The sequence below is a fragment of the Drosophila elegans genome, unplaced genomic scaffold (genome assembly GCF_018152505.1).
Source record: "Drosophila elegans isolate 14027-0461.03 unplaced genomic scaffold, ASM1815250v1 contig_208, whole genome shotgun sequence".
In the NCBI taxonomy this organism is placed as follows: Eukaryota; Metazoa; Arthropoda; class Insecta; order Diptera; family Drosophilidae; genus Drosophila; species Drosophila elegans.
Genome location: NW_024545578.1, coordinates 3,461,732 through 3,477,981, shown reverse-complemented (window position 1 = coordinate 3,477,981; position 16,250 = coordinate 3,461,732). Strand labels below are relative to the sequence as shown.

The 16,250-nt window shown below is 40.1% G+C and overlaps 1 protein-coding gene across 4 annotated transcripts in view; it reads right to left on the bottom strand.

The window, feature by feature from the left end:
* Positions 1-16,250, bottom strand: part of LOC108145644 (titin) — an 81,457-nt gene that overhangs the window by 7,820 nt on the left and 57,387 nt on the right. For 3 of the 4 annotated variants that reach the window (XM_041708200.1, XM_041708202.1, XM_041708201.1), the window contains 4 exons: positions 15,876-16,100; positions 6,082-15,312; positions 293-5,431; positions 33-74 (listed from right to left, as the gene is read on the bottom strand). In XM_041708200.1, the coding sequence (XP_041564134.1) occupies positions 33-74; positions 293-5,431; positions 6,082-15,312; positions 15,876-16,100 (14,637 nt within the window). The remainder of the gene's footprint in view (positions 1-32; positions 75-292; positions 5,432-6,081; positions 15,313-15,875; positions 16,101-16,250) is intronic. The other variant, XM_041708203.1, reaches the window with a different exon arrangement.

Sequence of the window (16,250 nt, the reverse complement as noted above, 5' to 3'; positions counted from 1 at the left end):
ATTCCAATAGCTTTTATTTGATGGACACATACCTTCAACGTTCATTTCTCTGGTTATATTTAGCGAAGCTCCATCTGTACAAAAATGGGACATCATTAATACCTTCTCTCAAAATAATTTTTACATTTTTAAGTTTTGAACAATGAATGGTTAAGCGTTAGCAACCGACATTCAAGTTGGGTAATTTTACCTTGCCACTCTGATATCATATAAGCTGATATTTATTTATGTAAAAGTAAAGCATTTATGATTTAAAAAAAATTGTCGATACCGGTGACAAAAGCCAACTTACCTTCATTGAAAAGTTGATGGACAACTTTACGCTTCTTCTTAAAGGTGAGAGAATCCTCATCGTATGTCACCGAATCGCGTTTCGGATGTCGAATACCAATCAGGAACTGTTCTTCCTCCTCATCTTGAACAGAGTAGACTGGCTTCTGCTGTTTCTTAGGCTTTAGCTTGAAGTCCACTTCATCTGGTGGCAATTCTTCAACGAAATATTCTTCGGGTTCCTCGACTTCATCGATGGTATCCTCATCGTCTCGAATTTCTTCGATGATGGGCTCTTCGCCATCGTCATAGTCCTGAATGATCCTTATTCTGGCTTCATCGGCTGCTTCAGAGAAGGTTTTCTTAATCGGCTTCTTAAGCTTAACCTTTCCAGACATCGAAATTTCCTCTTCTGCATACGAGTCCAGCGCAATGTTAAACTCCTGGTCGACATCTTCCTTGGTCTTGGTAGTTTTTGCTCGGAATGTGACGTTCTCAACGTCTGCGTATTCGGGAATGTCTACCTGCTTTCGGCGCTTAAGTTTCTTCACCGTGTAGGCCTCTTCATCTTCTTCTGTGATCTGCAGAGGCTTTGGCTTGGGTCGCTGACTGACAACAAACTCTTCAATATCCTCGCCCTCTTCGTATTCCTCCTCTTGCCGCTTGATAGAAAGCTCAGCGGCAGCTTCGTCCAGAGTGGTGGGTTTGACTGGTCGTTTTTTCAGCACGGTAGCAGCCTCCTCCACACCCTCATTAATAGTGTGGGGCTTTTTGAAGGAGAGACTGAACTCAGTTTCTTCGAGATCTTCAACCGTTGGCTCTATGGGTTTCTTGGGTTTTCTGCGAATAACGACTGCTTCTTCAACGATCTCTTCTTCTTCAATTTCTACCGGTCTTTCTTCGACTACAGTCTTCTGTAGCTTGAGCTCGTCCGCAGCTTCTTCCACCGGTTTTTGCGGTTTCTTCTTCTTAAGTTGTACTGTTTGGTCGGAAGTTTCCTCGGTAACCGTTTTTTCCTTTGGTAGTTTGACATCCACGGAAAATTCTTCTTCGGTCACCTCCTTTGGTGCCTTGGGCTTCAGTGTGACTTCAGCCACCACTTCTTCTTCTAAAGGTTCTGTCTTCTTTAGTTTCACAACCGCAGCATCGACAATGTCCTCTGGCTCAGACTTTTTGGGCTTCTTTTTAATCTGGACTTCTTCAATAATCTCTTCCTCAACGATCGGCTCTGGGATAACTTCTTCTTCAACCTTAACCGTAAGCTCCTCGGCAGCAACTTCTTCGACAGGCTTCTTTGGCTTTTTCTTTACTAGCTTTGCCTCTTCCTGAACTTCTTCCACCTTTGGCTTTGGTTTCAAAGTAACTTCAGCCTCTGGCTCTTCGACCACCTGAGCAGCAATTGGTTTCTTTTTTGGTAAGCGGACTTCTTCTTCCTTAGGAGCTTCTGGTTCAGTTTCTTTGACGCCAATTTTGTACTCAGTGGGCTTTTCTTTTGGGACTTCCTCGATTTCCTCAATGACTTCTTCGACCACTGGTTCTGCAGGAACTTCTTCAGTGAGAGTAACCTTAAGTTCAGCAGCTGCCTCTTCTACGCTCACAGGCTTTTTGGGCTTCTTCTTAATCTTGGCTTCCTCAGAAACTTCTTGTACTGGCTGCTTCGGCTTAATTGAGAACTCAGCTTCGGGTTCTTCGACCACCTCGGCTACTGGAGCCTTCTTTTTCTTTTTCTGGATCGTCACCTGTTCTTCGGGCAACTCTTCAACGGTTGGCTCCCTTTCAGCCTCTTTGATGGCAAAGCTGAAATCCTCTGGTTTTTCTTGTGGAGCTTCTGGTTCTTCAACGATTTCAATTTCTTCAATCTCCTGGACAAGTTCTTGTTTAGGTGCTACTTCTTCAATGATTGTTATCTTGAGATCAGCGGCCTCCTCTTCGGTCGATTGTTCTGGAACAACAGCAATACTGGTAGTTGCTTCCACTTCTTCAACAGGCTTTGGAGCAGAAACAGTTACTTCCGCCTCTGGTTCCTCCTTAACTTCTGGCTTAGGCTTCTTTTTGCGAATAACCTTGACCTCTTCTTCGATGACTTCCTCGACCAACTCACGGGGAGTTTCCTCAATGACTCTAACCTTATGTTCTTCGAAGATTTCAGGTTGCGGTTCTTCCACAATTGGCTCAGCTACAACCGGTTCTTCCTCGATAACCACTTCGGCAGGCTTTTCCGGAATTGTCTCCTTAACGCCAATTCTGTATGTCTTTTCTTCAACCACCGGCAATTCTTCTTTCACTACTGTAACCACCTCTTCCTCCTCGACTTCCTCAATTATTGGCACGTCCTGAGGAATCTCCTCAGTAATCTTTATCTTTAGTTCTTCAGCCTCCATATCCTTTACCTTCTTTTTGGGCTTCTTGGTCTTGACTAGGGCTTCCTCAGTAACTTCTTCAACGGGTTTACTCTCCTTCAGAATGATTTCAGTTGCTGGCTCGTCTGCGAAAGTAACAGAAGGTTTCCGTTTTTTCACTGTAAACTGCGCCTCACTTGGTTCTTCGGGCTTGGCCTCAGTTTCGGTTACGCGAATCGTGAACTCATCTGGCTTTTCTTCGACATCAATTTCCTTTTCCTCCACAATCTCAGTCTTGGGAGCTTCTATATTCACCTCCTCGGGAACAGGGGCTTCGGTCTCGACAACCTTGATTTCTAATTGAGCTTCTTCTTCGGTCTTCTTTGGCTTTTTGGTCTTCTTCTGCTTGATTGAAGTTTCCACGGTCGTTTCCTCTGTAACCTTTGGTTCAGTCAGTACAAAATCGGCCTCAACTGCCTCTGGTTCCTTTGGCTTTTTCTTTAAAACAACCTCTTCAGGAATATCTTCCTCGGGTTGTTCCTCAACTGCAATCACCTTTTCTGCCTCAGTTTCCTTTATCGAGATTTCATAAGTATCAAACTTCTCGACGACCTTTTCTTGTACAATCTCTGGAATTTGCTCAGGAATTTCTTCAAAAACTTCAGCTGGTTTCTCTTCCACAGCATCGGTTTCTGTAATTTTGAACTCATAGGATTTGGACTTCTTTGTCTTCTTCTTTTCTTCTTGTTTTTCGACCTCCACATGTGTCTCCTCAACCGGTTGGACCTTTTCTTCTTCCTCCACCACTATTATCTTATCCTCTTTGACTTCTTTCACAGGTTTCTTTTTAGTCTTTTCCTTGACTGCGATTTCTTGCTCAACCGGCTCCTCTGGGGTGGGCTCAGTAAGTTTTAGTTCAACCTCAAACTCTTCTGGCTTCTGTTCGGGTTGCTCAACTGGCAGCGAGAGTTCAACCGAAACTTCTTCGGGCTGCACCTGCTCTTCCTTTGGCTCCTTTAGAGTGACCTCAAACTCTTCCGGCTGCTGGGGCTTTGGTTTCTTCTTGCGCGTCACCACCTTTTCTTCAATTATTTCCTCGGTAGTTTCTTTGCGCTCATCGAAATCAATGACTCGGACTTGATGTTCCTTCGGTGCCTCCTCTGGTTCCAAAACTGTGGTTGTTATCTTGTACTCCACGGGTATTTCCTCAGGCACTTCTTCGGGTTGTGGAACTTCTTCGGCCACTACCACTTCCGATACAGGTGCTTCTTTGGGTTTCTTTTGTTTAACCTTAACTTCTTTTGGCTTTTCGATTTCCACGGGTTTTTCTCCTAAAGCTTCTTCCTCGGTTATAGCTATTACAAATTCTTCTGGCTTTTGCTCTGGGATCTCTTCCTCTTTTGGCTGAACCTTCTTTGCCTTTGATTTCTTCGGTTTCTTTTCCTCGTCGTCAGACTTAACCTGAGTTTCTTCGGGCTGGGGTTCCTCTGCCTTGGGCTTCACCAGCGCTTGCTTGACAGGTTCTTCAGTCTCAGGAGTCTGAGGGACAGGACGTAGTTTAATTTCTGAGTCCGTCTCTTCTGGAGCCTCTCTTTCGGGAATTCGGAACTTGACTTCCAGTTCAGGTACTTCCTCTTCTTTCTTTGGAACTCCAGGAACGATCTCAGAAATTATTGTTTCAGGTTCAGGCTTTGCCTTATCTTTGGACTTGTACTTAGTCTTAGAGGGCTTCTTGGGCTTCTCATGCTTTTCTGGGTGTTCGATTGGCTCAAGCTCTTCGGGAATATATTCAGGACGATCAAATTCAGTTGGCTCGAATGGCTCCACAATAAACTCTCCCTCCTTGGGCTGCTTTGGTTGTTCCTCAACAACAACAACTTCTCTCGGTTTTGATTTGACTCCAACCACTTCCTCAACTTCTTGTGGCTTTTGTGGAATCTTTTTAAGGGTTACATTTTCTGGCTCATCTTCTTCTTTTGGTTTCTTCTTACCCTTGCCCAGCTTAAGCTTCACTTCCTCTTGTTTTTCTTCGGGCTTTGGCGCCTTTTCAGGTTTCTTATACGGTGCTTTTTCTTCAGGTTCTTCTTCGCTACTTACATATTTTTCGTATTTTTCGAGCTCCACCTTTTCAAGGTCATCCTTAATTTTCTTAATTTTTTTGGTTTTATGCGGTTTGAACTTGAGAACTTCTTCAGCCTCTTCGATGTTACGAGATAGGTCACCATTATCTTTGATGGCGCCGATATCGGTGATTTTCGGAATAAGCGGAGCTGGAGGATATTCTACCATGACCATGCGGGCTTTAAGTCTGAACTTAGGTAGTTGAACAGTCTGTTCCTCGACTGGCTTTTCCTTACGTTTACCGGGCTTAAGCTTCACTGTTTTGGGAACATCAGTAGCGTCCACAACTGTAACCTTTGTCGGCTTCTGTTCCTTGCGTTCGATTTTCATTGGCTCAAGAGTTGCGAATTCGGGTTTGAGTTTTTTTGGAACATCGAAATCAATTTTCTCGTATTTCTCCAGTTCCGTCTTCTCGATTTCCTGCTCCAACATCTTTCTGATGAGTTCGTCATGGTCATCTGTCTTCTTTTTGACAATCTTTTTCTTTTTAGTCTTTGGCTTGGTGACATCCTCAGCAGTTTCTTCTGTGACGGGTTGTTCCTCCTCCTCTTCAATTTCTTCGACTATGGGCTGTGATTCCTCAACCTCGGCGACTTCATCGATGACTCGGACTTCCAAAATCTTTTGTGGTTGCTCCTCCTCGACAGGCTCTTCGTGAATGATGCTTATTTGATAGTCTTTTTGAACCTCTGGTAGTTCACCTGTTACAAAAAATGCATTAAGGTTTAAATAATTTGTTTTTAATTAAAAAAAAAACCCGGGTAACCGTTTATTGCTTTTGCAAAGCAATCATATCGGTGAACTGGACAGAAGACATTTTTGGGGCTATATTTACATAGGTAGCAATTGAAGAAAAACATTTATAAACTTAACCTAAAGATTTGAATAAATCCAATAGTTTAATAATAAAAACAGTTGAAAGGTTAGATTGTTAATATGGGGGTTTTTAATATAATCAGTTTAGGTATAGAGTAATATTCAGGTGGACAACAGTTCATGAAACGAATTAAAGATTATGTGAAATTAGAATTGATAAAAATATCTATACTACTTAAAGGTTAGAAACGTTATTCATGCATAAGATATTGTTATGGAGTTACTGTGTTGGGAGGCTTTAAAGTTGAACTGGAAGAGATTAAGACCGCAATAAAAATTGACTCAAATAAAGTAAGTTGAAATTCAACAGCGAGAGAAAAGAAGATAAATATAAATGGGAATTGGCGCAACAATTGGAAATCAACGTGGTTTCAAAGGGAACAAACAAATGCGAAAGACACAGACAAAGGAGCAGAAGGTGCTGCAAGGGCGGCGGGATTTTGTAGGCTCCAAGAACTCTCTTCTGATAACTTACTTGTTTCAACGCTTTTTTGTGTGTCTGGTTTTGTTTTCTTATGTTTAACTGTTTTCTGAATTGTATCTTTAGTGTCATCTGGAGAAGGTTTCTCTTCTTGTGCGCTTGGTGTAATTTGTGCAGTGGCTGTGTCCTCGGGTTGTGCAATTTGGGTTGGTGTGATCTCTGCTGTGTCAGTAGTGTCTAAAATGGTCTCTGTCGGTAAGTCTGGTATTTGTTCGTCTGCGACTACTGTCTTTTGCCTTGAAGTCTTGGTTTTCTTTGGTTTGGTTAAGTCTTCCACTGTTGTTATTGGTTCAGTGGTCTCATATTTTACCACTTCCGGAGCAATTTCGGGAGAAGCTGGTTTGTCAACTTTCTCTGGCATTTCTACCTTTTCATACTTTTCAAGCTCTACCTTCGGAATTTCTTCCTCAATTAATTTCTTTACGTAATCGTCCAAGTCGTCCTTTTTAACCTTCCTTACTGTTTTTTTAGGCTTTGGCTTAGGTTTTTCTTCAGCCTGTTCTGGTTGTTCTTCAATGGTCTGTACTGGAGCTACCTCTGGTTCTTCATCAACTATAACAGTAACTGAATCGTTGTCCTCGCTTTCAATAGTTGTGATCTTGAACGTCGTTTCTTCTTGAGGTCCTTTCTTTTTCAAAACTCGCTTGGTGGTCTTTTCCTGTACGGGCTTGCCTTTTTCAGAAACAATTTCTTGAGTTTGTACCTCTACAGGTTGAACTTCTTCAATTTCAACTGGTGTTGAAGGTTGTTTAGGAGCTTCTTCATCGATCACTTTGACCTCTGCTAACTGTTCCGGAGCAGGACTTTCCTCTATCGGGACTCCTTTGGTCTTGGTTTTCTTTTCTTTCTTGGGCTTTTGAGAAGGCGATTCGTCCACGACATCTATCAGATTATCTAACGGCTTGTCTTTGATTGATGGCTCAAATTCCATTTTCTCATACTTTTCAAGCTCTGTCTTGGGCGTTTCCATGTCGATTAGTTTTTGTATGTAGTCATGTATGTCATCCTTCTTAACCTTTTTGGTTTTCTTTTTGGGTTCCTTGGGCTTATCGTCCTGCTTAACGGGTTCTGGTTCGTATTCCACAATTGTTATTTCCGACTCAGGCTGATCATCCCTGACAACTTCAATAATCTCTATTTCACCCACACCATCAGGTCGTTTTAATTTGCGTTTGGTAGTAACCTTTTTATGAATTTCCCCCGTGTCATCTTTAGTTTCTTCGACCTTTGTTTCGCATTCAATCACTTGAACTGTGAACGGCTGTTCTTCTTCAGGTTCTAAAACACTTTCCTTAACAGAAATTTCAAATTTATCCTCAGAAGGTTGGCCTACCTTTTCAGGTAATATTTTAGCAGTTTTCTTCTTTTCAGGCTTAAGTTCAATTTTCTCGTCTTCCTTTGTAGAAACTGTGAATTCCTTAACATCTGGTTTTTCTATATCAGATTCCTTTTGTTCAACTTCGAAAGTCTTTTCGACCGCGTCTGCTACAGGTTGTTCTTCATGAATTTTAATTGAAGCCTTTGGAGTTTTCTTCTTTTCGGGTTTCTTTGCCTCATCAGCCTCTGTAATTTTATGTTCGGGTTCATCTCTGCTTGGAGTCGATTCTTCGACAGTTATGAGATCATCGCTAACTCGAGAATCTTCCGGAACAGTCTCCTTTACAGAAACTTCTTTGTCTTCTGGCGTTTGTTCCTCAACGGAATGCTGCTTTTCTTTCTTTGGCTTTTTCTTTGCCTTCTCAGAAATTGGTTTAGAAATGGATTCCTGGATAACAGTCACATCGGCCTCGGGTTCAATCGACCTTGGTACCTCCTCCTCAATTACTGATTTGATGAATTCTTCTACTTCCTCTTTCTTAATCTTCTTAGAGCGTTTCTGTTTAACAACAAGCTGTTCCTGATCAGGCGTTTCCTTCGGAGTGGTGGTAGTGACAGTTATTTCAGATTCGTTTGTATCCTTATCAGTTACTTCAACTATGTCGTGAACTATTTCTTCTGGACCCTTTTTCTGCATTATCTTTTTAGTCTTAATCACCTTTTCCTTTACTGTTACCGTTTCGTCAGGTATCTGCTTGGTTTCTACAGTTTCTTCGAAAACAACTATTTCAAAAGGCTTTTCTTCAGAATGTTCTGGAATGAATTCCTTGATGGTAAACGTAAGCTTGGGTTCGTCCTTTTCAACTTCAGACATTTTCGAAATCTCCCCTACAGGCTTATTGTCAATCGGCTCTTCAATGTCTTCTACCGGCTTCTCCTCAGATTGCTTGAGCTTTTTGATGGGCTTTTTCTTCATTTTGACAGGTTCGTCAATATCGATCTTTTCGTATTTTTCCAGTTCGGTTTTCGGTATGTCCTGCTCAATAAGCTTCTGAATATAGTCATGAAGATCTTCTTTCGGAACGTTTTTAACTTTGCGAACCTTCTTTGGCTTTTCCTCCTGAGGAGCTTCTTCGCTAGCAGTTTTAGCTTCTTCTGTGGTTACAATGACTTCGTACTCTGGAGTATCTCCGGTTTTGGTTTCCACAATTTCGATAATTTCTTCCTTGGGACCAACCTGTTTCTTGATTTTTCGTCTAGTTACAGTTTGCTTAGCCGTTTCGCCCTTGTCGTCGATTACTTCCTCTTCCACTGCCTTGGTTTCGATTTCTTCTACCTGGAAAGCCGGTTCCTCCGACGGTTGAACATCTACATCTTCAATCACAACTGCCTCGTGCTCAGGAATCGACTCCTCCCTCAAGTTCTCTTCGGATTTTACCTTAACAAGATAGTCTTGGCTTTCCTCCAAAACAGGTTGTTTAACTGGAGTAGACTTGGTTTTCTTTTTGGGTTTAGGTTTTGTCTGTTCATCAGCCATCGTTTCTTCTTTGACACGAATGCCGTATTCAACTGTTTCTGCTAGCTCTTCAGGAACGGATTCAATCGGTTGCTCTAAATCTTCCTCAACAACATCGGGAACCTTGCTATCAGTGTGTTCTTCTTCAGTCACTGTGTAAGTTTTTGGAGATTTTTGTGATTTTTTAGGCTTTTTCTCGATAACTTCTATTTCAGTTTCAAGTGTGTCGAATGGAGTCGGTTGTATAAATTCTTCAATGATATTTATGATGTATTCCTCAACTTCGTCTTTCTTTAATTGTTTTGGCTTCTTAACGGGTTTCTTCTCAGGTTTTGGCTTTTCTTCAGAAACTAAGACATCATCGCTGGTCAACTCAACTACAGTAACTTCAGTTATAGGCTGATCTTCACTTGTTGTTTCTGTAATTTCGAAAATATGCTCCTTAGAACCCTTTTTACGCGATACCTTGCGTTTCTTCACAGTTACTTCTTTTACAGTTCCCCCCTCAGTGGGTTGCGCAACGACCTCTACAGATTGTTTAATTTCTTCCAATGGAGCGGGAGTCTCAACAATCTTCTTCTTTTTCAGTGGTTTCTCCTTCTTAATGGTTTCCTGTTCTTCCTCAGGAGTCGTTTCGATGGGCAGATCTGACTTAACAAATTCTTCAGAAATGTTTACGAGGTGTTTTGAAGAATCATCTTGCTGTTGTAGAACTTCCTCGACTTTATCTAATGAATTCTCTGGTATTTTCAGATCCTCGGAGACGGGTACGATTTCTTCGACATCAAACTCGTGAATGGTAACGGGAAGGCCATCAACATCTTCAATTGTTTTTTTGTGGTGAGTCTTAACTTTTTTCTTGGGTTGCTTAGGCTTGGCATCCATGTCTGTCGGCTCGTATTCTTCTAGAGGTGTTTTGGTGATTTCCTGTTCGATTAACTGTTGTATGTATTTGTCAAGATCGTCCTTAACAGGCTTCTTCTTCTTCACCTTTTGAAGAACCTGGACAGGAGCGACATCTGGTGAGTCCTCGGAAGGCAACTCTGTTGTAGTAAATTCAATGTCGGCCTCTGGATTGTTTTCTTGATATGTTTCCGTTATTTCAATGAGATACTCCCTAGGACCTTCCGTTTTCTTAAGCTTCTTTGTTGTCTTAACTTGTTTTACTTCCTCTCCCTTTTCGTTTACTATATTCTCTATAATAGTTTCAGGAGCCATTTCTTCAATATGGATCGTTTTTTCAAGTGGACTTTCGGTCGACTTCTTTGGCTTCTTGGATTTAATCTTTGTCTTATATGGTTCTTCTTTATCGGTGAACTCCCTCCCTTCAAACTGCTGTGGCTCACTATATTCCTCTAAAACGTTAACTACATAGCTTTCGACGTTTTCAGGCATAAGTTTTTTCGGTTTTTTAATTGGTTTCTTTTCCTTTGGTAAAGAAATTTCTTCTTTGGGCTGTTCATCTATAACCTCAACGATTTCAACTTCAGCCAAAGGTTCATCGCTAGATTTTGTCTCGGTTATTTCAAAGATTTGTTGTTTCGGACCTTGTTTGCGGGAAACCTTCTTCTTCTTGACTTCAACCTGCTTGGTTACACCATCGTTTTCAGAAACTTGTACAACTTCCACGGACGCTGCAATTTCTGTAATGACTGGTTGCTCAGCTTCTTCAATCCTTTGAGGTTCGTTGAACTCTTCCAGTACATTAACTACATAGCTTTTGACATCTTCAGGCTTCAGTTTTTTCGGTTTTTTAATTGATTTTTGTTCCTTATGTAGGGGACTGTCTTCCTCAGTCTGTTCATCAGTAACCTCAACGATTTTAACTTCAGCTAAAGGTTCATCGCTAGATTTTGTCTCAGTTATTTCAAAGATTTGCTCCTTTGGACCTTGTTTGCGAGAAATCTTTTTCTTCTTAACTTCAACCTGCTTAGTTACACCATTATCCTCAGTAACTTGCACAACTTCCACAATCTCTGAAATTTCTGTAATAATTGGCTGTTGCTTGTCCTCCTCCTCCTCTTTAATTTGCTCGATTCGAATGGGTTCAGTGAACTCTTCTAAAACGTTTATTACATAGTTCTTAACATCTTCAGGTTTCAATTTCTTCGATTTTTTAATTGGTTTCCTCTCTTCAATTTTGGGAACCACTTCCTGAAGCTGTTCGTCTGTAATATCAACGATTCTTACTTCTGTTAGAGGTTCATCGCTGGCTTTTGTCTCGGTGATTTCAAAGATTTTTTCCGTCGGACCTTGTCTGCGAGAAACCTTCTTTTTCTTAGTTTCAACCTGTTTTGGTGTGCCATCTTGTATAGTGACTTGCACAACTTCTACCACCTCCGAAATATTTGTAAGCACTGGAAGTGGTTTGTCCTCTTTGTCCTCTTCAAGATTCTCAAATCGAATGGGTTCAGTGATTTCTTCTAAAACATTGATCACATATTTCTTAACATCTTCAGGTTTCAATTTCTTTGATTTTTTAATTGGTTTCTTCTCTTCTACTTCTTGTGCTCCTTCCTCAGGTTGCTTCTCTGTAATCTCAACAATAGTTACCTCAGATAAAGGTTCATCACTAGTTTTTGTCTCGGTGATTTCAAAGATTTGTTCCTTTGGTCCTTGCTTACGGGAAACCTTCTTTTTCTTAATTTCAACCTGTTTTGGTAAACCATCTTCTTCCGCAACTTGTATAACTTCGACAACCTCCGAAATATCTTTAATAACAGATTTCGGCTGCTCTTCATCTACGATCATTGCCTTAACCGATTTTTTCGTTTTTGGCTTAGGCTTATCCTCACAGACATTTATTTTCAGATCCTTCGGAGCTTCCTCTGTATCTTCTCGATTAATTTCCTCTAAAATGACCTCTTCAGGCTTGAAATCTTCTTGATCAGACTCGAACTCTTGTACTTTTACCTCGTATACAGTAATCGGAATGCCGTCGATGATCTCGGTGTATTTCTTGTGATGTTTTTTGATTTTCTTAGGCTTCTTTACCTCGGGAGATGTCTCCAATTCAGTTACTTCATATTCTTTATGATCTGTTGTGTGCACTTCTTGATCTACCAGTTCATAAATATAATTGTCCAAGCTTTCGGACCTTGGTTTCTTTTTCTTCACAATCTGTATCTTGTGTTCTTCTTGAGGCTTGGAGTCAATTGATGGCATTATTTCAGTGGTCTGGATCACAATTTCTGCTTCAGGACTATTTTCTTCATAGGTTTCAACCACTTCTATTAGATATTCTTTCGGTCCCTCCTTCTTTTTTAGTTTACGTTTAACAATGACTCGTTCAACTTCCTTGCCTTCTTCATTTGTAATTTTTTCCGTAACAGTGCCCGGAGTCAGCTCCTCAAAACGAATGGTATATTGGGATATAGGTTCAGCTAGAGAGTCCGGCTTCGGTTTCTTCGCCGTTTTCTTTTTGGACTTGGGCGAACTGTCTTTTACTTCCAACGAATATTCAATCGTTTGGGGAATATCATCAGATTCTGAGATCTTCGTTGTAAATTCTGATATCTCCGAATCTTCAGCAGCCGGAGAGGGTTCTGTTTCGGATATTTTAACCTTCTTTTGCTTACCAGTTTTATTTTTCTTTGTCTCTGGCACGACCACAGCATCTTCAGGTTTCTCGTTTTCGGGTATTAAAGGTTTAACTGTTTCTTCTTCTACCACTGTACTTGTAAAGGAAGAAGTATTTTCTTCCACTGGGCTTTTTGTGGCAGGAGCAGTTATAATATCCTCTGAAATATGAGTCATGTGTTCTATTGGGGCTTCCTCGACTATATTGACAATGTACTCCTTAAGCTTCTCCTTTTTAACCTTTTTGACGGATTGCTTTGGTGCTTCGGGCTTACGCAGAGCGGGTCCATCCGTTGTATCTTCAGAAATTTCAGTAGTCACAACAATTACCTTTGCTTCATCTGGCTTATCGCCTAATGCATCGGTTTCAATTATTTCAATTTCATAATGTTTCGAACCCTTTCTAGTTTTGACCTTGCGTTTCTTTACTACTTTCTCATCTCCTGAATAAATTACTTCAGGGGCTAATGAAACTGACTCAAAATCTTCCTCAACGACGACTACGAGTAGGCTTTCACCTAATTCTTCTAGGATTTCATCTAAAGTCGGTAAGATTTCTTCTGTTTGTTCAGTATATTGCTCTGGAGTACGATCCGAGTCAATCTTTTTGATAAGGAATTCATCAAAATCAGGAACTAGCTCGGTTTCAACCGATTCTTCTACCTTTATAGTTTTCTTTGACTTTGGTTTCTTAGTTTTGGGTTTTTCCGTTGGTTCATGCTCTGTGACTCCAACTAGAAGAGTTTCGCCTTCATCCGAAATTGGTTTTTCCAACTTTGCCTTTTGCTTTCTGGGTTTTTTCGGTTTGCCATCGACATCAATTTTCTCATATTTTTCCAATTTTGTTATTGGAATCTCGGCGTTTATAAGTTGCTGAATATAGGCATCAAGCTCATTCTTTTTCATTTTCCTTGTTTTCTTTTTGGGTTTTTCAGTTTGTACTGTGCCATCTTCTTCGTCCTTCGTTTCAGTAGAAGTTACAACAACTTCATAGAGAGGCTCTTCACCGGGAGCGGCAACCGTTTCGAAAATTTCCAAAACTTCCACATCATCTCCCGTTTTATGTCGAATTCTTCGGCTCTTAGGTTTTTCCCCTTCTGACGGCAATTCGGTCAGTTTTACCTCATAAAAATCTTGCATGCTCGTCTCATAGAAATTCTGATCTTGCTCTTCTTTTAACTCTGTGACAAAATCATCCAACTCCTTTTTGTTCATTCGCTTGATCTTCTTTTTAAGTATTTTGTTTGGTTTTTGATCATCTTGAACAATTTCAGAGCTTGTAACTGTAACTTCATAGATTTTGTCATCGGAATCATTGGAAGAAATTTCAATTATTTCAATGGTGTTTTCTTCTTGTTCAGTCTTAAGCTTAAGCTTGCGCTTTTTCTTTGGTATCTTAGCAAGTTCTTCACTGGCAGGAGACATCTCTGGGACATCTTCAGCGTCGAATTCTAGCACCTCGAACTTGTAAAATGGTTTAAGCTTAACCTCTTCCGTTTCATGATCAGGTTTATCTTCCTGTCGCCTGCGTAATTTGAGGTTATCTTCTGGGGCTTCTCCAAGTTTTTTTGGCTTTCCGGGAGTAATTTCGAACTGCTTCGTCTCTGGCGTAGGAGTCGGCTTCTTTTTTCTCTTGTATTTGGACTTTTGCTGTGCAGGATTTTCCTCAGCTAGAGATGTGTCTGACTCTTCTGGAAGTTCAGAGGTACTTTCAAGATCGTCAAATTCAATCGGTTCAAACTGAAGTCCTTCGTCAGGCTTGTCGGCCTTATTGGTCTTCTTTTGTTTGATTACTTTCTCTTCTTCTGTTTTAGCTGGCTTAACGACAACTTCTTCCTCTTTGATAACTAGACTAACCGGCTTCAAATGAACCTCTTCCACCGGCTCAACATTTTGGGAAATTTTACCTTTTCCAAGCTTTAGTTTCCTAGATTCTTCAAAATTATCTTCCTTCAACTTTTTAGGGCGTTTGTACTTTGTCTTGGATTGGTCCTCATCAGATGGTTCTGCGTTTTCAGATTCGAGTTCGCCTAGATCGGCTTCTTCAAGTTCTGCCTTCTCGGGTTTCGAATGCTTGAATTTTCTTGGGCGCAATTTCAAAATCTTTTCCGCTTCTTCAACATTGCGTGAAAATTCACCGGTTTCCCGATTAGTTTCCAATTCGGTTACCACATATGGAAAGCAGTATGGTGCATATGGTATAAACCTAATCCAGCTCTTTAATTTTTTGTTCTTAAAAGATGCTTCGTTCTTTTTCTTTTTCTCCTCCTGAGGTCGCTGCTTAGGAGCTTTAAGCTTAAGCATTTGTGGGAACTCTACCACCGAACTTATTTCAATCATTTTAGGCTTTTTAAACTCAACTTTCTCGATTTTCATAGGAGTGAGCTTTGCGGGTTGTTTAAAATACGAGTCACGACGAGCCCTTTGAGGAAGTTCCATTTCCGTACGTTTGTACCCTTGAAGTACAGTTTTTGGAATTTCTTGGTGAATGAGGAATTGAATGTAATCGTCCATTTCATCCCGTTTCGTTTTCACCACTTTCTTTTTCTTTGGCTTTTCATTCGTTTCAAATGTTTTCAAATCAGCGTTAACCTCCTCAACCTTACCTTCAACCTTCTTTGGCTTTTGTTTCTTAACTGTCTTGTCAGTCTTTTCCCCTGTACCCTCTTCATCAATAATAGTCTCGTCAACTTCCTCAATAGAAGTTCCTAGTGTCTTTTTCTGTTTTGGTTTTTTGTCTTTAGCCGGTTTCTGTTGGGTGTCCGCGCTTGCCTCTTCAGGTTCAGTGATTGTGTACTCTTTGTTGTATTGGTCTGTTTAAGAAAGAATTATGTGTTTTGTGTTAGCACTAAACTAATTTTTACACTTATATTTGCATTTTATATAATGCTTTAAAACACACCAACTTTGTACAAAGCACAAAGTGTTGCGTTTACTCTTGCATGTGTTAAGAAATGCATTAATGTCAAGTGTGGATTATCTTTTACAAACCAAAACATTTTTGCAACACGTTACTTTACAAAATATAAGATTACAACAACATTAGAATACTTAAAGCTCTGTTAAAATAAATGTATTGAATTTGTAAAAGATTGACCCATGTACGTATAAGGCTTCTTGCGTATAGTTTTAATTTTGGTCCCACGTACGTTGAAGTGAATTGATAAGTTTGTTAGTAAATATATTTTCCACAAAATATCGCTCATGTTTTTGTGTATGCAGTCTTTGTAAGGTATAATATTTTTTTGTAAATGTGTAACATTTGGAAGATAGTTCAAACTTGCCTAAGTTTATTAAATCGATATGTCTGGACTTTTAATTGGTTTATTTTTTAAATATGGCTCAGATTTAAAATGTTTATGTTTATATAAATCACCTGTTGGCTCGCTGACTTCAATAATTTCAAGGTGTGATTGTGTTGTGTCTTCTGGAATGAGTTCTGAATCGCTGAGGACTTCCTCAACAACGATGCCTTCCTCCTGAGAAACTCGTTTGTTTTCAGTTTGTATGGTTGTCTCTCCATCTTCGTTTTGTACAGATTTAAATGTCGTGATGTAAACTGGGTGTTCCGTTTCTGTGTTATCCGCCTTTGATTTCTCCACTGTATTAAGGCGGTTATGATTGTATGTGTATTGTGGAATGATCAGAAAAATACGTTATTAAGTGTCTGTGTCATATACATACTTAGTAGTATTTTAAAAATATTACATTATTAAAATAAATAAAAAAAAAATTTTTTTTTGCGTATTTT